Source organism: Catharus ustulatus, chromosome 6 (assembly GCF_009819885.2).
Source record: "Catharus ustulatus isolate bCatUst1 chromosome 6, bCatUst1.pri.v2, whole genome shotgun sequence".
Classification (NCBI taxonomy): Eukaryota; Metazoa; Chordata; class Aves; order Passeriformes; family Turdidae; genus Catharus; species Catharus ustulatus.
Genome location: NC_046226.1, coordinates 55351335 through 55376276, shown reverse-complemented (window position 1 = coordinate 55376276; position 24942 = coordinate 55351335). Strand labels below are relative to the sequence as shown.

The 24942-nt window shown below is 44.4% G+C and overlaps 1 protein-coding gene across 1 annotated transcript in view; it reads right to left on the bottom strand.

Annotated features, from left to right (window-relative positions):
• ABTB2 (ankyrin repeat and BTB domain containing 2) overlaps window positions 1-24942 on the bottom strand; it is a 108295-nt gene that overhangs the window by 28726 nt on the left and 54627 nt on the right. The window contains exons 2-3 of the mRNA XM_033062855.2: window positions 8476-8622; window positions 5677-5887 (exon numbers count right to left, since the gene is read on the bottom strand). Coding sequence (XP_032918746.1) covers window positions 5677-5887; window positions 8476-8622 — 358 coding nt within the window. The remainder of the gene's footprint in view (window positions 1-5676; window positions 5888-8475; window positions 8623-24942) is intronic.

Genomic DNA, 24942 nt, shown 5'->3' with positions numbered 1-24942 from the left:
AAACCTGCAGTTAAAAGGAGCAGAGGGGAAAAAAGCCTCATGACATATCAGTGAGAGTCTGGAAAGATCCATCTGGAGAAGAGATTTGTTCTGAAAAGTTTCAACCAGCTCTGAAAGCAGGGATTCCTCTCAGTGATGTTGAGGATGCAGCTCAAGCAAACACAGGTCTCTGCAGCAGGCTCTGCAGGTTATTCCTGATTTTCCTTCCTTACCTTCCAGCTGGATGCCCATGCTATGGCAAGCAAGACTTTTTGGAGACAATCTCCATTAATAACTAGGCTATTAACATTCTCTTTAATCTGAATTAGTATCTTTGCATAAATGTGATCTATGTGACTGAATCACTCCTGTCTCAAGTGATTCCAGAAGGAGCATCTCGTTGTGGCAGGCATTTTTGAACACAGGGAAAGAACCCAGCCAACCATGAGGGAAGGAGCTGCAGGCTCTAATTATTTCTAATGATGCACCTAGAAATCATCAAGTAAAAATTAACTAAGTGAGAGCAAAGTCAGGCTTTTTTAAAACGTGAAATTTAGGAAATAAGATGAGGAGACCTAGGGTCACAAGGAATTAAAAACCAGGCATGGCATAAGGCCTCTTTACTTGCATAGAGCACTGCAAATCAATCAATCAATCAATCAATCAATCCTGCTTTTGGGAAGGATTTTGACACTCTGAAAGAAGATTTATTTAGACCCAACTCTGGTTTCTGTTCTAGCCAAAGTAAATTTAGATACACACAAGACAAAAATTATCAAGTGTTCCAGCCAATGACGATTTTTTAAATCAATAGCTCAGATGTTGGAAGAATAGAGTATTTAAGCAAATAGCACTGAAAAACAGCATTTCCTTCTGTAGCATTGATACATCTTCCTTCAGAATCAGATACATTTTTCACCCTTTCCCAATAAATAACATCTCAGAGCAGACATTGCTGGGAATACTCCATGGAGAAAACCCAAGTAGGCAGCTCAGCTTCTTCCTCTTCTGCACAGCTAACGTGGCACAGAGGAGCCCTTTTTTCCACCTGACCCTCCTGAAAAATTTGGTTTGCATGATTATCCTTTGGCTTTGGATCATGAGAGGTAACAGATGAAATAGGAAGACTTCTGTTGGAAGCAGAAAACAAATTCAGGTCACTTTTGAGCCTGGTAAGTAAGAACAGCCCTTGAGCTGAAAGCAGGATGAGCAGTACTCTTCCTGAAGGGTTTTCTGTGACAAGGAAGAAACTGAGAGAGCCCAGGTTTGTTTACAAGCAGAAATCTGGAGCCTGCACATGGCAAACCGAGGGGGCCCCTGCAGTTGGCTTCTTGCAGTTTTCCAGCTGAAGAGCTGTGAATTTCATTTAAATTGACAAGCCCCAAAATTTCACTGCTGGCAGCTGACAAATCCTCCATCAGCTCTGGAATTTCCCCAGCATTTTTCTGGATTTCCACTGACAGGCTCAAGATGGGTACAGTCTGTGGGCTTCTGCAGATGTAAATTGTTTTATACTCCCTGATGTTTGGGATAAAATAAATGCACCAGCAAACTCAGACAACATGTAAAACTTGGCACTGCTGCAGCATGGACAGCTTGGAAAGGCATGACATGGCTGGATCAACAGGCACTGATGGACAAGCCTGGATTTAGCTCTACAATGTTTTACAGACCAACAGGATCAACAACAGAAAAAAATTCTGGAGTTTTCTTAATAGGGCAACTGGAAAGGGAGGAAGCCCAGCCTACCCAAACCCACAGATAATCAGCTACACAAGGAAGCAGGATCCAACTGTTTTGCCTATTCTTAGGTATTAGATCATTCTGACTTTCCAACAATAAATGCTGCAGGCAGATGACAAGCAAAAAGAGACAGGATGAAGGAAGTCAGTGGTGTCTATTCCCAACTTTAAGGCTGGACAGCTATGCTGGCCAAATAATTAACCCAGAGCAGAGCAGTCCATTCAGCAGTAAAATGAGCCTAAATACTGACCTCGATTTGGGCTCTGTGGGAGCTGACAAATACTCCCCAAGATAAGCATCACTGCGAGAGCATTCCTGCCTTGACACACCATTAAAAATAAAACAAAAGCTTTATATCCCACTTGGGGAAAAGTGAAAAAGAAGAAAGGAACTTCGTTTACCTTCGAATGGCTCTTCTCAAGTCACAGTATCCCAAACAATCCCAGCAAACATGCTCTGGGACATGAGCTCAGGCTGCAGGAGTGCTCCCAAGCACAGCCTGTCTGACATAAGCAATGGGAGAAATCCCAGAGCAGGAGCAGAGTGAAGAAAGCAGGAGTGCCACGTGCCTGGTCCAAACCCACATCCTTTGACCCCTGACACAACACAGACTGAGATCTCAGAGAAAACAGAAGTATCTCATTGCCCAGCAGAGCCCTTTTTTGCAGCAGCAGCACAGACAGAGCTCTGCTGACACGGAAAATCTCTGAGCCTCTGGGCACTCAGGTGTATCCTCACTGAGCTCGTGCTCACCTCAGGGTCTAATTCCTTTGCCAAAATATTGCACAAGTGGCACTCTGTGTTTGCAAAACGCTTCCTCAGGTGTCCTGTTTGACCCCAAACAGCAGATGGTTTATTGTCTGTGCAGCAAACAAGATCATTCTGGGGTTCTAAGTGGGCCACGAAGCGAGCAGCTGCATTCACTTTGCAAATGTTTCATGTTTTGCCTAAGATACCTGACTGCTTTCTAATTCTGCCTCCTCTCCTCCTCCTGCTTCAACACCTTCCCCTGAAGGTGCCAGAAGCAAACATCACCAACCCACAAACTCTGCAGAGTTTCAGCTTACTGGGTATCCCAAACCATCCACACACTGCAGAGAGCTCTAGAGATGGCTCCATCCACCCCGCTGCTGCAGCCCTCTCCAGCTTCCTCACCTCAGGTCTTTTGCCAAGGTGTTTAGCATGGATAAAAACCCACTTGTGTGGGTTGAAACTGGCTCTGTTCACCGGGGTGCCTCAAATCTGCAAGTGTGTCTGTTTTCATGCCTTCTGCAGTTTGCTGCAGGGTAAGTGCAGAAGCTCAGCCAGGCTCTTAAAAGCCCTTCACGGCACGTGACAGCTCCATTAGGCATGGTTTCAGAACTGAATCCTAGGCTTGCCTTCATGCTGAAAGTGAAGACCTTCCAGACCCTACAGTGCTATGATTTCCACAGTATTCTGCACCACTTGGGCAGAAAGCCAAAATGAACAGCAGATTGTCAGGTCTGTGGATGAACGACCGCAGCTTCTTCCACTGATGTGTCTCATGGATCTTCCCCAAAATCCCCTCTTACCAAGTCTGCAGCTCTGACAGCCATCCCTCTCTTTGCTGAATTTCAGATCAATAGATGTACAGATTCAGGCAGGAGTGTGGGGACTGAAGCACGAGCAAAGGCAGAACAGGTCAGCATTATTGTCCCTGCTCATGACCGGGATTTTTCCAGCAGAAAGCAAGCTGGCGTTGCAGAGCACAGAACACGTGTATTCCAGAAAGTGAGCACAGGCACAAAAGAGCAGTGCCCAGTTTGCAGCTGATTTAGCAAAGCTCAGGGAAGAATAAAAGAAATGGGCTGCACAGCCTTGCCAAGTCACATTAGGTGAATCAGTGCCCTGTCTCTCACGCCACGAGTCCGGCGTCTCGCACGCAGCCTCAGCTGCCTCTCCTCTTCAGCCAGGAGAGAGCAAAGCACCTCCTCTGCAAAGTGCTGCCAGCAGGATTCATCCCCCTGCCTGTGCCAGACATGTGCCCAGAGCTCAGGACAGCGAGACACAAATACATCCTGCAGCATACAAAACACAGGGTTGGATGGGCAGTACTGATTTCATTTCCAGTTTCCATAAATTTTTCAAAGCCAGTCCTTTAAGTGCTCAGGTTGTTTGTTTTTGGTTTTTTTTGCTTAATGTCAGTTTTTCCTCCATTTTAATATATCCTCTTTAATTTCCTTTACAGCTAAGTACCGGTCAGAAAAAAATGGTAGAAATTTCCCTTACCCCAGCTGTTGTAGGATCTAGTGCGGATTTCAAACAGAATAAAGCTGCAGCCTGCATTCCAGAAAAACTCCGGTGAACCATGTGAAGAGCATTGTTTGGGAGCAATTGGAGAGATAACTGCTCTCCTGATTTAACTCATTTATTATCCCCAGTATACAAAACAAGTAGCTGCAGTAACATCATTACACTGAGAGCACTGAAAAGAACACAAAATAGAAAGCCTAATCTACATTTCTGATATGAACTGTTCAGCAGCCTCAGCTGTATCACTGTGGGAACCAGTGGCACAACTTTACACAATCTGGCCTCACTAAATTTTTTTTGCACAGTGTGCAAAATAAACAGCCTTGCACTAGCCACGGGTAACCTTGATTAAGCCCAAAAAACTGAGCCACCAGGAGGCTGAGGTGTGTGCAGCCATGCTTCTTTCTACTCCTATTTCATTCCACTTAATTCCTTCTGATTCTTCATATCTGTACATCACTTCTCTCTCTTTGCAGAGTTTTGCTCTTTTTGAGAAGATTTCAGGGGAATCAAACAGAAAGGTAACCTTTTTTTAACTTCTGTAATTAATTATTTACGTGTTACTACAATTTCATACAGATTTCAGAAGCTGGGGCTGCATACAGTAAAGCTCAAGGTGGGAAGAAGAAACCATGTTATTTACAACACTGCAGAGATGTTCTCCTTTCCCTGCTCACCTGCCCAACAAGCATTTTTCTTTTCTGTTTTATGGATATAGTCCCAACACATCAACACACCAGAAAGCTTCCCAGCCACAGGCTGCTTTTGGGAAGGGCCAGGATAGAGCCTTCCCTCAGCCTAATGTCCAGCAGGATAAAAAGGCATCCAAAAAGCAAGCTAGAATAAACAACGGATAACCAGAAAACAGAACTTCCCATTTAAGATTTCTGAAATGAACAGAAACTTGGGTGTGCACTTGGAAGTGGGGAAACAAGTCTGGAGTGGCCTGGGTCTCCCTACAGAATGCATCTGGGGAGTAAGAGCTGCCTGACCTGTCCAGGAACTCAGCTCTGAGGGCTCCTCAGCTCTCCTGTGCCACCAGCCTGTCAGGCAGCCTGCCAAGGAGCTGGGCAGGAAGGAAACCAGGGAGGCTTCCAAGAGAAAAAACATCCCGCTGGAAAATTTCTGACTGCTCTAATAATGGCCCTACTTTGAGAGTCAGCCACGGAGCTGGCAGAAGGCAGGGAGACCCACTGCCTTCCCTGGTTAGCTCCTGGCTTCCCATAGAAATGTCTTTCTGCTCCAGACACACAGCACCAACTGAAGCAATCCTTCAGTAGGATATTCATAAATCCCCTGAACCCTCCCCGCAGCAAATGGTGTTGCTTTTTCCCAGAACGATGACAATTGTTAATTGGCACCATTCAAGAGGTAACATTTTCTTTGGGAAGGCCTTTCCTGCTTTAGGCAACCACATGTACTTTTGGCAAGGTCTCCAGACAAGCCCTGTTGGCAGCACACAGCCTTGTGCCTTGCTTGGAAAGACTGCACGAAAAACCAGCTCACTTTCCAGCTCCAATTCCAAGGCTTCGCAAACTTGGCAGGTCTGACAACCTAATCTGGCCTAGCTGCAGGAATAACTGATGCCTCCTAGGTAGCATCCCACAAAACTGCCCCAGAAATCCGACAGAAGGAGCCCTTCCAGCCTGCTCCGTCCCCGCTCCCGGCTCACCGACCTACCGCTCATTGCTCAGCGTCATCCTCGGAGGGTCCAGGTTGGGATTCTCCATGGACTCCATCTGGGGACAGCGTAGGAAGTAGTAGAGGGTGTGGAGGGCATCAGGGGACCAGGAGATGGGCTGCTGCTGCCGGGTTTGCCGGACAGGGCTCATGCCAGGCCGGATGGTGTTCAGGCACTGCATGTGGTGCATGGCTCGCGAGACCAAATCACCTGCACACACACACAGAGGAAACACAAAATCATCGCTTTGTCAGTCACCCACAGTGCCTTTAATCACGCTTTTGGAACAAACCAAAGCTCTCACAGCTCAGAGGAATGTTTGCTGTGTGCACAGAACCTCCTCCACAAAGGCAGAGGGTATCCTGTCCCTCAGGCTGCCACTTGGCAGAACTTTCTTTCAAATACCAAGTTATCAGCTGGAAAACACGAAGTGAAACATCCCTCGGTTACCACACGTTCTTTACAGTGAGTTTGTTGGTTTACTGCTGATTTTCTCCTCTTTCCACCCACAAATACCAAATTTTTTTGCCAGCCTACAAAAACTACTGATGACTTTGTAAAATGTCCTCTGCTCAAGCTGGGAGCAACAGTTTCACAAGGCAAAGTCAGCAGCACCAATTCTTCACTCTCGTTTTTGTTAGGAGGTTGCTCCCATTTCTTCCAACTGGGTCATGCTGTTCTCCCCTCCTGCCCAGGCACTTGAGAGAAATTAGTGACATTATGTTCGAGACAGAAACCTCTTCTTTGAGGGGTCTGCTGCTCCCATTCTCACTCTAGCTGCAGGTTTCTCCAGAACGGCAAGATCTCACTCTCTTATTAAAAAGCCAATCTTGATCATGCTGGCTGTCTCAAGCTGTGTCACAAATTTGTCCCTCAACATTGTAAGAAGCTCAATCCAGGAGGTCTCTGGGCTTCTCATTCCTCTTGGTTTCTGAACTCGAGCCAAGCTGCCTCTGTGTCAGAGCATGATGGACCTGAGGAGGCCTGGATGAAGGTGACCTGAATCACACAGTTGAACTCAGAATTTTAGCACTGCAGATTTTTAAAAACTTCTCAGAGCAATAACGCCAAGACTGGTCTTTTTGCAATGAGCTTGCTTTAGGCACAACTCTGTTTAATCTCCTTGTGTTGTGGTGCATTACAAACTCCAAAAATCTTTAAAAAGCTTCATCTTTGAGTAGTGTGATTACCAACCATTGAGCTGAATTATTACTATACTTAGCTAGGATCTGTTTTTAGCTTGGGAGAATCTCTCCTGCTTTATGCTTTACAGTCCCCTCAAACTCTCACAGGAAACATTGCTCTATTGTGTCCAAAAGTTACAATACTGGGAAAGGATGGACCCGAAATAGTCGCCCCATCACAAAGGTGGCTCCTGGGAAAGTGCCCTGAGTTTAGTGGTGCCACACATGCATTAGCAACACCTCCCTGTGAAATTCTTGGGAAGTTATTATTTGTTCATTTATATTTAAAACCAATACACTACATTTGCCAGCCTGAACCCCTGGGGTTCTACTGTTACACAGGAGAAAGCCCCACCAAGCTACTATATGTGTAAACATGACATTTTTAGTGGTTCAGACCAACGGGGTACTAAAAATCTCAGCTTGCAGTCTTAAAGCTGTGCCACTCCTTTGTTGTACAGCACATTCAGCTTTAAGGACCCACTTCAGAATAATATAAAAATCCTCCTAACAACTCTGCCTTTCCACTTCAGTAGCTCCAGGATCCGCACGTTTTACGAGAGCATCCTGGATCCTCCAGCGCTGGCGCTAACACAGAAGTCTGCACAGTTTATAGCAGAAATGCATCTGGAATTCAAATTTTCAGCTCAGAACAACATTCCTTCTCCTTTGCACACTCACTCTATTTTTCTGGCATTGGGCAGCAAAGTTTTTTTTTTTTAAAAAAAAAAAAAAAGGCAACTGTATCAGGAGAGCCATTCACTGGATGTACTGACCAAGTTGGCCAGGCAGGGATGGGGGAAGAGGGAGAGAGGAAGCTGTATTCAATCTCAGGCCCTTGCTACAAATGTTCTCTTGTGTTCCAGGATAAATAGAGGTGTGTTGAAGGAATTTGAAAACCTCAAACTAAGGCAGGTTGAAAAATAAATGGTGAAACACACGAACTCCTTACCGGCCCTGGCATTCATTAGCATTCAGATGGTGCAGGCTAAGAAAGTGATGCCAGCAGAAACGTTGCAAGGGGAAAAGTAGACCAGGAAAACACAAATCATTTTTGTTTACTTTAAAGGGGCTTTGTGAGTATTCTAGGAATGGAATATTTCATTTGGTCAGACTAAAAAAAAGAAAAAAAGGGGATGAACAAGTTTTTGTTACCAGAGAGCTCTCAGATTTTCTTTTTCCTTTGTTTTTTGTTTTTTAAGAAACCAAAAAGTTTTTCCTTGAACATCCCAGACATTTCCACTGCAGAAACAGTAACAAAGAGAACCCTCTTTGCTGTCTGAGGGAGGTTTGCTTTGCTGTGCTCCACAAATGCACAGGAGAGTTTCCAGAGGCATTTAGGAAAGAGCATCCAATACAAAAAAAAAAAAAAAAAAAAAAAAAAAAAAAGAAAAAAAAAAAAAGCACCTCTTACACCTCTCCAGGTGAATTAGATATAAAGCATGCTAATGAAACCAGCTGATTTTCATAAACAGCACCACCACACAATTAAATCTCACCCAACATTAAACGCCGCTCACGCTGCCAACAGCGGCATCGCTCCTGCTGCAACAGGAGGGATGGGCTCTCCTGCTCAGCTGAAGAGTTCCATGGTGGGTGACATCCCAAACTTACTCAGCTCTGAGATGCTCCCGACGCACGTGGCCAGCAGGGACTGCTCCAGGGTCCGGAGTTCCAGCTGCGCGTAGGCATCGGCCCGTCCGTCGCTGCACACCGAGCCGTCGTGGTAGGGGCTGAAGTAGGCAGGGAGGGACAGCACACCTGGGGCAGAGCACACAGCACACCTCTTACAAACCAGCCTACATGTGTGGAAAAGCAAATCCCTCCAGGAGGGATGCAGAACTCGCACCCTTCTCCGGGAATTTTGGAACAGTTCAAAGGAAATCAAACAGTGCTGTGAACACTGCTGGAATGGCTGAAATAGGCTCCAGGGAGTAAGGCTGGATGTTCCTACAGCCTTTAAGAGCTGGAAACAAATTGCAGTCGAGATAAAACTACATGAAAAGCTTTGGTTCACTCTCTACTCTTGTTTATACAACAACTGGGCCACGCACATACAGCTCGCTGCTGAACAGCTGTATGCAGATCCCCAGATAGAAGGGCCTGATCTGGAGAGAGATGTGGAATATAGCCTGGAGTCCACCTCATCCCTGCAGCCCTGCAAACAAAACCAGGGGCTGTGCCAGCCCTTTGAAGCTGCCGTGCAGTTTCAGGTGCTCAGACTGTGGTTTCTGCACGCGCGCACCTCTGGATGCGCCAAGCGACGCCCGGGAGCTCTGAGGTTGCATTTTCATCTCTAAATGACCCATGTGTGAGAGACAGAGAGATTAGAAAGGTAATTACACTGCACACATGTGTTTACCACACACATCTCCTCTCCATCAGCGCACATGCACAGAACGGATTGCTCTGTACGGCCCAGAGAAAAGGGGGAATGCGAGCTCTGGAGAGGATGGGAGGCAGGAGCAGGGTGTGTGACTGAGGCTGGGCTGGGACAGGGACCTGCCCTAACCAGTGGCACCAAGGACAGATCTGGTGCCACTGCACCCACAGGACAGGTGGACTCCAAAAAGCCACCTGCAGTCACTCAGCCACTTCCTGCCCTCACTTCTGCCCCATCTTTAATTACAGATCCAACCCACAACTCCAGCAGCACCTTCTGGCCTGAATTTTCCCTGATTCCAGACAAGGCCACTCAGAGTAGCCACGACTGCCCGTGCTCTTAGCCTTCTGCATCCTGTATTTCTGATTTTCAACTCTGATCCACAGCAGTACAGCTCAGCTCAGACCCACGCTTCCTTCTGCCCTCACCTCCTGACCCCAGGTCGGGCTGGGATGTGGAGATCCTTTACTCCTGTGGCAGTGACCTCCTCTTACATAGGTGCTGTATATTGTTGCCCAACAAAACCCTGCAGCTCATTGTGCAAGACCTTTTGTTTCTTTGTCTTGATGTTTTCTTTTGAGATTTTATGCTGGATTGATCTCCCCTACCCTTTTCACATCCTCTTTGCATCCTGCTTTGTAGCAAAGCCAAGGGCTGCATCAAAAACTTCCTGGACATGATGAGAAAAAGGGAATTATTTATCCTGTTGTGTTTCTTCACTGTACATCACTGTTAGTTAACGGAGAATGCTCTGCCAATGCCCTCTTAACCTGAATAATTAGGAAGCTGAGGCTTTAAGAGCTACCAGAAGCCATGCATGCAAACTAGAAGAGCTTTGCTTCAAATACACTATACAGAGCCTAAGCCACTTCCTTTTCCATGCCAAAGCTATGAAAGGATGTTTTAGAGACATATGGATTGAATTTATGGCAGAGGGAGAATGAAAACAGCCTGATTTGTCAAAACTTTCAAATAGAGGCACATAATTCTACAGAGGCGAAAACAGAAACTGGCAGCTCCACTGCTGAGCCTGGCAGAGGGAAAGAAATGGGGCACGTTTTCTCTGCCAGCCACTTTCAGTTGGTTCTGTTTTCTAACAAGGAATTAAAAATAAAGATTTGCAGAACGCTTTGGCTCGCAAAAGGCAACAACATTTTCTCAGTTTTCCAGTTCACGGTTTGCCAGGTGGTGCGAGGAAGTAGGGAGGGTTTATTTACCTTTGGAAAAATTACTCATCCTAGATAGCTGGGGACAAGATTTATGTCACCTGCCTTGGCACAGCTAAGGAGCATCCTTTACACACCAGAGAGGAATAAGGAATTCACCAAGACTTCATCAAAGGAATTCCCCAAAGGCCAGTGATGCCACTGGGGATTTTCCTGGGATGAATGACATAAGGATTCAAAGGCTCCCCACACCTGGCAGGTCTCCATAGGTACAAGCAGGCCTGGGAATGAGGACACACCTCCCAACACTGATTTTGAGACAGTGGGAAGCAAAACAGAAATGCTTTTATTAGGGCAACTATTCTATCTTGCAGCACCCTAATCAGCATCTCCTCTCTGATCCGCTTCCAGTACTCCACAGAATAGGAAAAGCATCACTGTTGCTCCTGAGAGCAGAAATTCAGGCACAAGGACATCTGCAGTCAAGCTTTGCCCAGTTGTAAGTAGGAACAGCACTTAATCTTTAATACCAACTTTAAAATCCCTATTTTTGATGACAGGCAACTGCCTTGTGCTGATTATTTGTATCCCAAACTATGCTTCTTGCTCTCCTGCTTCCCAAATCATGGAATTTTCAGTCAAAAGGTGTTACAATGGTATAAACCATGGGGAGGTTTCTGTCTGGCATTCATATTCCTGCATTTCTGTATTAAGGGGTAACACTGGTTTTAATCATGACTAGCAAGATAAGCAAATTTGCAATTGAAATAAATAAATCTACATTAGAACACTCTCTGTTTGATATTCACCTTTATTTCCTGACTTTCCAAAGTGTGTTTTTCCCACAAATTAGTGTGCAGGAATGAACTACTCAGGCACTTTTTCAAAATTAAGATTTTAAGTGCAGGATCCAAGCCCTGGTGGAGTTCAGTGAATTCAAGTGTGGCTTAGCACAAATCTCAGGAGCATCAGGAGCTGAGGAGTCACCTCTGGAATGGCCCAATTCTCAGTTAAAGCACGGCTGGCTAACAATTTGTTCCTGATCTTTCCATAGCCTTTGAAACAGCAGCTGGAAATAAAGCCATATTTATTCTGCCTCAGTTAAATACGAAACCTGTTCACGAGCATTTGCTGCCAACGCTCTTAAAAGGCAGTCACGACTGGGTGAGTTCCAGTTAAGCAGTTCCTTAAACTCAAATTATTCTGCTTGCCTAAAGAGTTTGAAATTGTTGTCCGTAACCTGATGCTTTTTAATAGCAACTGAAAATGTTTCCAGTCTGAGCGAGATCCAGGGAAAAGTCTGTTCACACTCCTGGACATCTTTCTGCTGTAAGAGGTGCAGCAGCTCTGTGGAGAGCTTTGGCTCTAACGTGACGGCTGGGCAAAGCTCTTGTGTGGTTTCCAGCACGTGCTGGAACACCTCTGCTCTGGAGACAGGCTGGGAGAGCTGGGAATGTTCAGCCTGGAGGAGAGGAGGGTCCACGGAGAACCTGGGGGCTGCAAGAGAGCTGAACAGGGGCTTTGGACAAGGGCAGGGAGTGACAGGATAAAGGGAATGGCCTTAATCTGAAGGAGGGTGGGTTTAGATGGGATATTGGGAAGGAATTTTTTACTATAAGGGTGGGAAGGCTCTGGCAAAGTTTCCCAGAGAAGCTGTGGCTGCCCCATCCCTGGGAGTCTTCAAGGCCAAGTTCAACAGGATTTGGAGCAACCTGGGCGAGGGCAGAGTGTCCCTGCCCATGGCAAGGGGGTTTGAACTAAATTATCTCTGAAAATCCCTTCCAAGCCAAGCCACTGCCTGATTCTATGATTGCCCAAGCTGGGCAGTCAATCCAGTTCCTCAAGCAGGACAGTTCCTGTAAGGAATCCCAGGTCCATCTCTGAATGCCCTCATAATTCAGAGGCTGGCATCAAGTTCTGCTCTTTTGATCTCAAGATACAGGCAAATGCAGACCTTTCCCTGAATTTTGCTCTGAGATTGGAATGTCTGACTTTCCACCTACCCCTGGCCCCTCCACACCTCACACCATGGCCATGCAAACAGACCTGCCATCACTTTTACCTTGTTGTAATGGTTTCCTCTGGGATTTCTCCAGTCTGGACCCTTGATGTTGGCAGATAACTTCCTAGATTTTAACTCACCAGCTTTGATGGCTTTCAAACACTTATATGATGTCTAGAGGTTAAGATGGGGCCACTCACAAGTGACAAAAGGCCAAGGAGTCTTGGCTGGAAAGCACTTGAATTCTGGGAAATGGCCCAGGGTACTGATTCCCTTATTTCAGAAATGCACTGGCTCTGCTCATGACAGATAAAGGCAAAGAATCAGGAATATAATTAGGACAGGGATATACACCATAAACTACTGACACAGAAAAACTGCTTTTTAAAAAAATAAACCCAGCAAAGTGTATGGAACAATACAATGTGCTATTTATATCTAAACACTTCCATAAAACAAATCACAATAGTAGGGAAAAAAACACCTATTTGGCCAAACCAACTAGAAAGCCCTTGGAAAAGTCAAAATAATCTCTGTATGTTATAAATTGCTGCTAAAAGCCCCATGTGTGAAACCAGGACTGCTGTGAGTATGCTTGAAAAATGCACTAGGAAACCAAGTAGAAATCCCTACACCAGTGTGCTTTTGCAATGTTTGGCTTGGGATTAATTCCACAAGAAATATTCCGGGGGGTGGGAACGATGGCTGATCCCTGTGAACTGAAATTCTGGAAGGCCAAAGTCTTGAAGGCGGACGGTGATGACCTGACAATGCTGGAGCTGCCAAATCCCACCAATTCCAATGGAGCCAGGGGAAACCTCAGCTGCAAGTGCAGTTCCCACACTGGAACGTGGCCATGACATGGAGACGGCTGTCACCTTGCACAAAGTCCTGCAATTCTTCATGGCCAGGAGCATTCAAGGCTCTCCTTGTTTTCCACTCCTCGCTCTCCCACACAACACAAAGCCCCGCAGTTCCCTCTTGCCAATCAGCTCTGAGAGTGGAGCACCAGCAGGAATTAATGCCAATTCCTGGAGCACTGTTTTCTCCTTGCTGACCTACCGCTGCTAGGAAAGCTCAACCCCTCTCTATTTTATGAAATGAGACGGGATCACTTTGACAGAATATAAACAAACCCCTCCGAAAAACAGCAACCAAGGTGTTCGTGATGGAGCTCCCTCAAAACCTAAACACACCAGGCTCTATAATCAGCCATGCTACAGATGGTGAGAGAGGCTTGTGATCAGGGAACAATGCACCTAAACTGCTCACATGTAGGAAAAGTGTGGCTTCTGCTAGAAAGCAGGCAGGCATCTCTCCCAGTTTGTCAGCAGTAAGAAAAACCAAACAGTTTCTTGTATCTGCATCCATGTTAAACAGTAATTCTGTAATTGGAAACAGGAGAAGAAGCAGAGGAGGTAGGAGCTTCAAGTGGGGAAAATTTTTTAATTTTCTGCAAGTGCTATGCTGGATCTCTCCACCAAAAACTGATGTCCTAAGAAGACACTTGTGGACACCTCAGAGTGACACAGCCCTCAGTCTTGGTCCTACTGCCCAAAGAGACAATATCCTCTCCAAATTAACAAAATACAGTTTTCCTGGACTTCAGGAATGGCATCAGAGATGCACTGCCTTCACACTCAGAGTCTTCCTGTAGCTCAGTGTCAACAGGCATTGCTTAAATATCCCAGAGAGAATTATAAAGCACTCTCAAAATTCACCACTCCTTTCTCCTGGGGTGCAGGTCACTGCAGCAATTGGAAGTCTAAAATGCAGGGAAAGCCATGGAGCTCACAGCAACGCTGCCATGGAAAGGGCAGGAGCCTATGGACCATCACCACAAACACCTCCCTAGTCCTAGGAAACTCCCTATGCCTGTCTTCATCCCACACATTTTGCCTCCCTTTTGCTATGAAAACAGTGGAATTGGACAAAGGTAGGAAGTGTCTGTGTTCCATTTGAATCCAGCTGTGATATACGGGCTTGCAAATGACTATAAATGTAGGAGAGAGGCCTTGGTTTAATACCAAGTCAGAATTTACTGAGTCATTAATCCCACTTCCATATCCCTGTGGTCTTCTGGACAACCACTAACCTGGCCTGGCCCCAAGCACTTAATTGAACATAAGCACAAGGGAACATATCCTGGGTTTGCATTGTCATGGCTGCCAAAAAGCACAGCACAGGACTGTCCTCATTCCCATTTCTGAGATGGAGAAACGTGGACAAAAGGAAGAGAAGCAACCACAAAACTCCTGCACCAAAACCAGCACTTAGCAAAGACCAAACCTCCCAGCTCAAATTCCCTGTATGAAACTGGTCAGCACACAGCCATTGCTCCCACAACACTGATCCAGAGACTGGAAATGAATGGAATAATGTGGCTTTAAGTCTAGGTTTGTAGAACTATGCTTCCTGTTTTATACGTCCTAATAAAAGGCCTTTGGGGATATAATCTGTAAATATAAACTGTAAATGCTTCCTACTATTATTACTTCCTACAACTGCTTCTGAAAGAGGAGTGTGTGTGGTCATATGTCAACAAGTCTATCCCTAACACTCAGCTGATCCTTTTGGAATTCTGTACATGTGATTTTCCAGGCACTGGCTTATCTATGCAGGGCCCAAGGGCAGGCAAAGACCTGCACTACACTGTAATATCAGTATTAAAAAATCCAACCATTATCAAGAAATCCATGTTTCCAGGACTCTTAGTTCCAGGATCCAGTATGACACACTAAAGAGAAAACCCCATACTAAGTTAGAAATATCAGTGAAAAAACAAAGTTTTATGAGGAGTGGTATAAATAGATTATGAACACTATGAAAGAAATACAAAACCAGAATTCTGTGCCAAAAAATGACTGTGGTCCTGGAGGCTGAAGACTTAGAATTCTCTGCTTGTGTAAACCTGGTGTCTCAGCCTGCTTATCTGGGAAATGAGGATATTGCTTCATTCCTGGTAAGGGTGGTGTGACAGCAGCAGTGTTCTTGCTTCATTTCTCATCCCTAACTTACTCCTTCATGCTGCTCAACATTTAGCAGTGTCCCCATTTCCCATATGTGTCAATAGTACATTTTTTGCCCCTTACCAACAGTCCTTTTTTCACTTACAAAGCCTTTTTTACCTTCAACAAAGCTCCCCAAGATGCAGATACTTCTGAGATGAAAGGACTGATATTGTGACAATATTTAATTGTACCTCAGTGGAGCTTATGACATCAGAAGAGAAGCTTTACCTAAATGTGAGAGGGTTAAGGAAAGCAAAATTATTTTAACCCTGTAGACATTTAGATGTGGATACAATATTGGGCAGTTATTCTGACAAACAGAGAAACATAAAGAAAACATAAGAAATTATAAAGAAACAACACATATATATATAAGCAAGCTAACAACAAAGGGAGAGACGTATGACAGGTAAGCAGTGGTAAAAGTCCTTCAGTGGCACTGCTGTGGGGATCAGAAAACTTAGGAAGAAGAGAGCTCTGTTTCCATTCCCTTGGAATTCTTTAGAAGTCTCCAATTTAGGTGCCTTTACAGTAAAACCAGCTTCATTTGGTGCAAGCAGCGGGACTGCAGGAACTGCAGGCACCAGCTCGAGCCCTCATACCCTCCACAATACCCTCTTCTAAGCCATTCCTTATTGTTCACTGTCCTTCCTGTAATCTGGCCTTTGAATCATGCCCAGTTCCCCAGATGTGCTCTGAGTAAGCTCTTTGTACATCCCATAATGACCTCTCTTTACTTGCCTTCAATTCTTCTATTTATACATCCCATGATCTGTGTGCTTGCCAAACAAAGAGGATAGTAAATTTATATCCTCTGTCACTCCCAGTTCCTTTTCTTGGAGAATGTCAAGATGGAGAATCTGACCAGGGCAGCACTCCACAATAATCCAGTGCAATCCCTTCTAACATATTTCTGAGCAATTTTTTGGAAGGAATTCCCCATGCATGGCAGCTTCTTTATACAGGTGAGTCCTTGGCCTGATAAAATCTACCCTCCTAGCCTCTCCTGGCTGTTGCAAGCCATTTAAATCAGATTTCAGAAACCACGGTCACTTAATAATAAACATCAAGACTACAATTACATCAGTTAATGACCTAAAATATCAGAGTGTCATAAGAGCTGATTACTCTCAGTTTATTTTTAAAAAGCCAGGAGGAAATAGGAACTCGGCAGTAACCAACTTACTGCTCCTAAAGGAATTTTTTAGGCAGCTCAGGGACTGTTCTTTTGCTGTCAGCAACAGCAGCTGGGGTTTTGTCAGGGTGAAATATGCATCTGTCACTCAACATAAAATTGAAATTTTATCTAAGAGAAACACAATGCAGTGCTGAGACTGTGAAGCCTGACCTCAGGAGGGCAAAGCTGGAGTCTCACCAGGATGAGCACACTCTGACCCTGCCTGCAGACAAAAATGATTCAGGTTTTGAGTCACCAGACAACACAAAACTTGGGGCGGGTGCACCGTGAGCAGTTCACCAGAAAAAGAGACAGATTTGATACTTCCAGCTTAATCTTCAACATCATTTCAGCAGGGTAAATTGCTCTCAGCAGGTTTACACGTGCATGAGTAATTCATGAATCACAAGCTTTGCCATTTTTACCCCAGCTCTGCCCGCAGCCCAGTATTAGCGCAGGCTTTTGGGACAAGACAAACACAAAGCTCCCCCCATCCTGATAACAATGTTTGTGTTTGACAAGCACCATTAGGCTGGGTTTGCTCTCCAGAGAATTTTGATAGCACTAATAAAGACCAGCAGCAATTCTAGCCCAGGACAGAAGCTGTGCTTCTCTTAATTTTCATTTCCTTCCAAACACTTGGAAGTATTTGGCAGTCTTCCCCCTCAATACAGCTGATTAGTCTCTTACTAATGATAGTATTTTGCAACTTTCTGCTTCCTCACATCAAAGCATCCTGGAGATCTTGTCAACAATGACCAATTGTTTGGACACTCAGAAGTGAAGCTGTGGAATTCCACTTACTCACCCACTGCTCGGTTTTACCCTGATCTTCACCCATTTCTGCATCGTGTGTGGTGCCCAGGGACCATCTCACACCATCTGCATTCATGCCTGGCTTCCTTCCACGAGTCTTGCTCTGGCTTCAGCACCTATTTCACTCCCTGCCTCTGCATCTGAATTCCTCTTTCCCCATCACCTCCTCATTGTCATCACACTCAGGGTTCAGCCTTGCCAAGGCTCCACACCAGTCCCAAAAGAGTAGATCCAACATCTATTTTTGAAAGCGCCCTTTACGGGTGGCAGCACTAAGAATTTGGCAATATTTGTAAAGCTGGCAGGCAAAAAAACTCAAACCAAAACAAAAAACCTAAACCTCCCCCCCCCCCAACTGTACTACAAGGCTCTGGCCTGTCTCTCTCACTGCACGAGTGCCAAGTGCATTTCAAAGTCTAAGTCTCTTGGTTGTAGCCATTTATAGTTTGTAGAAAAAGCATAACTTGTACACTTCCATTAGAGCCCTAAATATAACTGCCCTGAGCAAGTATTCACTGCTCAAACAGGACCTCTTTGAATTTTGTTTCCAAAAGAATGCTGCTGCCACTATATTATTTATAGACATTTACATTAAGATGTGAATACTTGGTTAGGAAACCACTCTGATTAATGGATCCCCAGCATCATTTTATAACTCTGAAGAAAACCAGCATTTTTTATTTTAAAACAGCAATTTTTTTGCATAAGCATAAAAAGCAGCAGTTCTCAGGATGGTCATGGTTCTTTCAAGAATTTGGAAACACTACCACATGTTCTGGGTTTTTAACACAGCATCTGAGTAGGGGATGAAAATTAGAATCCAAATATTGTATTTTATTTTTAAAATACACTTTGATATCTCTATCACACCTGTGCAGCAGATCCACAATGAATTCAAGTACTCAGCCCAATTGATTTTGACAGCATGCTGTTGTCTCAGGGCTTTCCTGCACAGGACTTTCCAGTTCACCATTTATACCATGCAATTATTTTCCTGACACTTGGAACATTGTTTGTAGAGCTGAAATGAAGAAACAAAACCAAATCAAATAATTTTTCATCATCTCAGGCAATATGATGGAGTAACAGGGAAAACTGCCTCACAGGAGAAGCAAAATGAAAGAATATTTTAAAACAAGATCCTTAAATTGACAAAAAACTACACAGCTGGAAAAAACTTCTTTATTTTAATGAACAACCATAGCATTACCATAAAACTTCTGTAGTCATTAAGGTACCAAATAAAACTCCTATTTTCTATTTTGTTGGTTCTATGTTGCTCTAAGTTGTGATTTTCTCCCTGAAGACAATGTGGAGCATCTCCACTGCTGCGAGGCAGAGATGCACAGCATGGAAGGACTTGAAAAGCAAAGGTCCATCCCACACAAATAACCCCATCCCACTGAAGTAATCACTTTTTGGATCCAGCTCTTTGTCTGCAACCACTAAATCCCAGCAATATTAATAGTTTTGATTATTGCCAAGGAAAAAAAAAAAGCCTTAGCTTTTAAAATTTGTCATGGAATTAAACAAAAGGCAGAACCATGGCAGAGGCAGATTTGGGGAGGCTTGACTGTCTAAGAATGGTTTTTTTCTTTTCTTTTCACCAAATTATTGAAGTGACAGCTTGAATAAGACACTGTCCTGTTAAAAAAGGACAAGCTGGTAAAGGCTAAAACTGGACTGGCCCTGCAGCTCCACTTCTGGGTGGGAACAGACTGCAGTAGGAAATAGGGAACATCACTTGGATCTGAAACAGAAACTTATTTGGAGTTCAAACTGTACGTTAGAACAATCTTTTTCCAATACAATAATAACACCAGGGAAGGGGAAGGAGCACATAGAAGACTCAGGCTGGGAATAGATACATGGAAGAAGGATGGTGGAAAAGGAACAGGAAAAAAAAACCCCAAACACTAAAATCCCTGATGGAAGAAATCCTTGAAAGAATGGGAGAGCACTGGGAAACAGTCCTACAAATAAGAGCCAATTCTGCACCTTTACCTTGGAAATATTTTATTTTTCCCAAAAATTCTTGAGGAATTTTTAGGAAAAAACCCCCAGTATCATATCTCCCATCCTATTCCCTGAAGTGGCACAACAAACCAAGGGTGATTGAGCAGAGCTGGACAAGCCTTGGCACCGTGCTGGTAGAACCTGATACCCTCTGTAGCTGTGTGGGCAAAGTCACTCAGCTCCCAGTGCCCCTTCCCAAGCTAATTTCAAAGTCACCATAATAAGATAAAAAAAAATAAATTACTTAGTTTTTTAACACTATGTTTCAAAACCTGAAGTTACTTGAGTTTGATTTGGCGGTTTTTTTTTGCTGTTTTGTAATTCTTCAGGGCAGAATGATCAGACAAACAGAAAAATGTAGCAGTCTTCTCACTACCTATTTTCAAGATGATCTTCACCTTCCTGCCCTGTTCCTCCTAATAAATCACTGATTTGCTGTTAGGGCCCTGCAGGCCTGGCCATTGCTTCTTCATCTCAGTGGGAGCCAAATGATGATTGAGATGCCAATATATTAGGCTGGCCTGATTCAAAGCAGGGTAAGGAACAAAGCATTTGTGCAGAGCAAAGATAAATGAATATAAATCAAGTGCTAAGCCATTTTCTGTGATGGATTAGCACCTTTCTTTGACCCAATAATGTCAAGGGGTCTCCATGCTGACAGGAACTAATGTGGAAATCTGCGCTGTGCAAAGCCAGGAGGAATCCTGATCTCCAGCTGCACTGCTCCTCTGTTTGCATTTTGCTCTCACTCAGGTGTGAGCAATCCATCTCCTCCATCTCCCCTTGGGAAATGTCACTGGAGTGCCACCAAAACTATCTCTAGAGTATAAAAGATTTCTTCTATTCTGACTTTCTGCCTCTAATCCTATTCTTACCAGTAAACCTGCAGGTCATAGATGGCACCTAGGCAAGGGCCAGATGGAGAAACTTTCTCAGTATCTCACAGAATGGAAGGGATCATCTCAAGGAATCTTCCCATTCCAGCCCCCTGCCATGTTCACCTTCCACTATCCCAGGTTGCTTCAAGCCCTGTCCAACACAGCCTGGAAAAATTCCAGGGATGAGGCAGCAACAGCTCCACTAGGCAACCTGTGCCAGGGCCTCCCACCCTTACAGGGATGGATTTCTTCCCAATATCTCATCTAACCCTGCCCTCTGGCAGGGCTGAATTCATTCCCCCTTGTCCTGTCACTTCAAGCCCTTGTCCAAAGTCTCTCTCCATCTTTCTTGCAGCTCCCTCCAGGTACTGGAAGCTGCAATTCCACCTTCACCCCAAGCCTTCTCCCTGGTATCTGGTGATGTTGCCAAAGTACAAAACTACACAAAGCCAGCAGCAAAAAGCAGGTATTTGGATCAAATCTGGCAATGGCAATTTTGCCAAAAACAGATGTGAGGAAAAAAAATTAATGTACACAGAGAAAACTTCAGTGGGAGTCGAGGTCAAACCTCTCAGTTCTGGCCACGTGCAGTAGCTGGAGCTGTGCTGTATTATATCAAATGGTGGCAAAAATGCACTGCATCACTGACTGCTGGCAAAGCTGCAGGGTTTGAGAGCAGCAAACACTTCCAAGTCCTGCAGCTATTGCAGCCTCCACCATTGGCATTTTCCAGACACAGAAGTCGTGTATGACTTGTCTAAAACAAGAAAAGACTGATATTTGTCCTGTGTTTGGAACACGAGTCTGGACACTCGGCTCTGTAAAAACAAGGGTTCTGTCCCTGGGTTGCTGTCCCAGCTCACTCTGGAACCGGGTACAGACAGCCTGGGATGCTCAAATCCCGCAGGTGAATGGCACTTGCTGAACCTGCTGGAGACTGAGTCACCTCTTCTCTGATGAAAGATCATTGATATTATGTGCTCCAGGCTGGACTGCAACCTCATCTCTCCACACCACACTGATAAGAGGCAATATCTCAGAGATCCAGGGCATTAAAAATGAGCTGAAGGTGCTCTCATTACCACCCACACTGTTTTAAACTTCCAGTGAACTTCAGCCTAAGTGAGAGCAGCCTGCTCCTCTTTGTCCCAAGCTTTGTGCTCCTGGCCTCTGCTTTTCTCCAAGTTGGAATACTCTCCCTCAGCAGGCTCAGCTTTGGTTACATCAATTCCTTGCCTCAGTGTAAGCACTGTATAAACACATAAATGCAAGTGCAGGCATAAAAAGGCAGTGGGGCAATGTTTGGGGCCAAGAAAGGATGGATGCAGCAAAAATGCAGCACCTCCAATTTAGTTCAGCTTAAACTGCCACACAATCACACCCTGCCAGTGCCACCACATCTTGTAGAAATAACAGAAACTGCTGAAATGCTGAAAAAATCATAAATTAAGTAAAACCCCTTAAACTTAATCTCTTCTGCTTGAGAGAAAATAGTAAAAGACTTACTTTTAGAAGTCAGTAGAAAACTTATCCACAGTTTTGGCATTCTGAGGCAAACGGAATTTGCCAAGTGCAAGAAGTTGTTTATAAGAAAAGAAACAGAGAACTGGAAGTAGTTCCAGAAAATTTATTATGACCCACCTGACTGCAGCCAAGAATATTACATCAGCCCAGATAGCCTGAGAACTGGAACAATATTGCTCTCAAATTAGCAAGTTGCTGGTACCACAGGCAGGGAGAAATGGTTTTGCAGGAGGTCTGGGTTCTCTCCGCAGCTTTGTTGGGCAAGACTGCTTCTAAACTCACTCTCCCTGTGACCAGAAACAAAGGATTTCTCCTCTTTATTCCTGAGGTTGGTTGGTTGGCTTTGGTGGGGGTGGGGAAATGGTGTTTGTTTTTAAAACATCTTAAGATTCTTAGGGCAGCAAACATTTCTTAGTGAAGCTTCCAGAACTCACTGTACTCAACCTGAGCTTTCTTGGTTCATGTTGAAAGAGGGACAACTACAAGGTAACTCCAACCCAAAAGCCCCTGGTGCTGATGAAGACTTTAAGTAGAGTGCCAGCAAGCCAAGGAATTCCGTGGTGCCACATTCAAAAAAGGAAAGCACAGCACACGCAAAGAGGTCAGCTGACACTTATGGAATTCAAAGATCATAATTAGAGAACACCTCTGCAATATTTAGGCAATTTCCCTCCAAAATACAACACAGCACTGAGCAATTACAACCTGACAGCTCATCCAACAACCTTCTCTTCCTCTCCCACTGCAATCAAAGCCTGACTGTTCCCCACTGCAGCTGCAGGGTGATTTCTCTCATTTAGTAGCACTGATAAATTACCTATTTTATGAGAGTCTAAGAAGCCAAGACTCATAAACTCTCTGATGGAGCTGGCATGACATCATTAATTCTGAAGCAGCATTATGGATGCCTTTTATCTTGAAGCATCTAAAAGAACTTTCTTATACATTAAACAAGGTAGTTCATCAGCAGTGCTTCCTGGAAAGAGGCTTTCTCTCCCTTCTCTTTCTCTCTCCTCACACTGGAGCATTCTGAGGAAAAAAGGCCTGAAATGAGGTTCTGCTTCTGAACATTCAGTTCTTACAATGGTGAATCCTCTCCAACAGTTGCTCCAGTAATCTCCTATTAATTTCTCACCAGAGTTAACACTCTGGGGCAGAAATATAATAATCTTTAATCCTTCTGGGCTGGGGCAAGTTTTCTGAACCAAAAGCATTTAGTGTCTGAGCTAAAGCTTTCAGTACATCATCCCTGAGATGATGTACATCTCTTCAGTACATGAAGAGGCTCCCTCCAAGTTATCAGCATATCCTGACCCAAAAACTCCATGAATACCATGGACATCCCCAGATGGAAAAATACCACTTAAGCATTGACTCGAGTAAGAACCACATTGCATCCAACCACAGAGAGCTCAGTTCTCTTAAGCTTGGTCACATCATCCATAAGGGCCATGTTAGGTCTAAATCGTACTATAGTTCATATTTTATGTATTTTTTTTAATCTATAAAATACATAAACCACATAAGCAAATAGCTAATGAAAAGCAGAACGCAGGAAATTTTACAGGGCAAACAGAGGTCATCTGTTTCAAAGAGGTTATGTTGTCATTTGTGTTTCTGCTGCCAAATGTCTTCTCCACAAATAAAAGAGCGTTTGTTGCATCAGGTTTCATTCCCAATTTCACTTTCTGTATTTTGTACTGAAAGAAAATGCACTTTAGATACATCAGCATTTCTCTTCTCCTCACCAAGCACTGAGGAAGAAAATCACAGGGGGTTGGTGGTTATTTGTTTGTGTAGGTTTTTTTGTTTCTTTGTTTACATCCACACCTGCCTTAAACCTGAAGTGTGGATTTCAAATTATCAGGAAAAGCTGCATTTGGGCCCACTACACAGACACAGTATATGTGTCAAAATTAGGTTCAGATTTAGGCTTCACTAAAGACATCACCACCACTCTTGTTTCAAACATAGTTAAAAAGTTGAGGTTTGGGTCTAACTGGAGCCTTCAGCAACTATTTCCATCTCTGCATTTCTTAGGTAGGAAGGAAAAGGTCTCTGAATTTCTTTTCATGTAACAGACTGAAAAAACAAACTGACAATTCCTCTTTTCTTCTGGGATGCAATGAATAGACCCAAACCACACTCTGCAGAAACACTGATTTATGGATTTGAATCGCCTTGGCCCTTCCTCCTTTTAAAGCAGTTTGAAGTTTCAAACAATACCTGGTGTAAAACAAAGATCCATATCACTGCCTTTGTTTTCCAGCAGCAGAAACAGAGGCACAGCCATCAAAGCCTTGGTGCCCCAGGAAACCCAGTGCCTTGCAAGTCAGGGGAAAAGGTGGGAAAACAGAAGAGGTTATCAATAATTCTTTTCCTCTTTGCACATCTTTGGTGACAACAGGGCACTTGGTGCCATGTCCAGGTGAAATCCATTTCCCCCAAGCAGATTTATGCAATATCTTCTGTGGAACCTGCCTGACAGCTCAAGGCATTTCCATATGGATATGGTTCATACAGTGTCTTCAGCTGGGAGGTACAACAAAAAAATAATTAATTTCCATGCTTCAGCATTGTTTTGGTTACCCTGTGGCTTGTTTTCTTTATGTGCCCTTTCTCCTGAGGGATAGTGCCAACAAGGCATGCACCTCTCCCTAACAACAATGTAAGAATCCAGAAGGAATGGGCACCTTCATTCTGCCACTCTCCTATTTTCTCCCTTCATTAAACAAACACCTCTGTTTTGCTTCACTGCTCCTGTGCACCAGACTAACGGCTTCCAAGATTTTTCCACAACAATATCCAGAGCCCAGCTCCAGCACAGCATTCTGGATGGTTTTTCCAGCGCACACACATATTCCCCCAGCTGACTTCTTTCATTTCCAAGTTATTGTACCATTAGAATGACAAGATGAGATTTACTGCATTGCAGACGTATCCTAAATAACCCAGAGAGGCGCTGACATTCCCAGCTCTGGATGGGGCCTGTGCAAACCCCTCTCTCCTGCTGGAAGGACAAGCTGAGATCAGACTGATGTGGAGGTTTTCAGCAGGGAACGATTAAAAATAAAATAAAAACTGGGGGAGAGAAGGTATTCTGAAGGT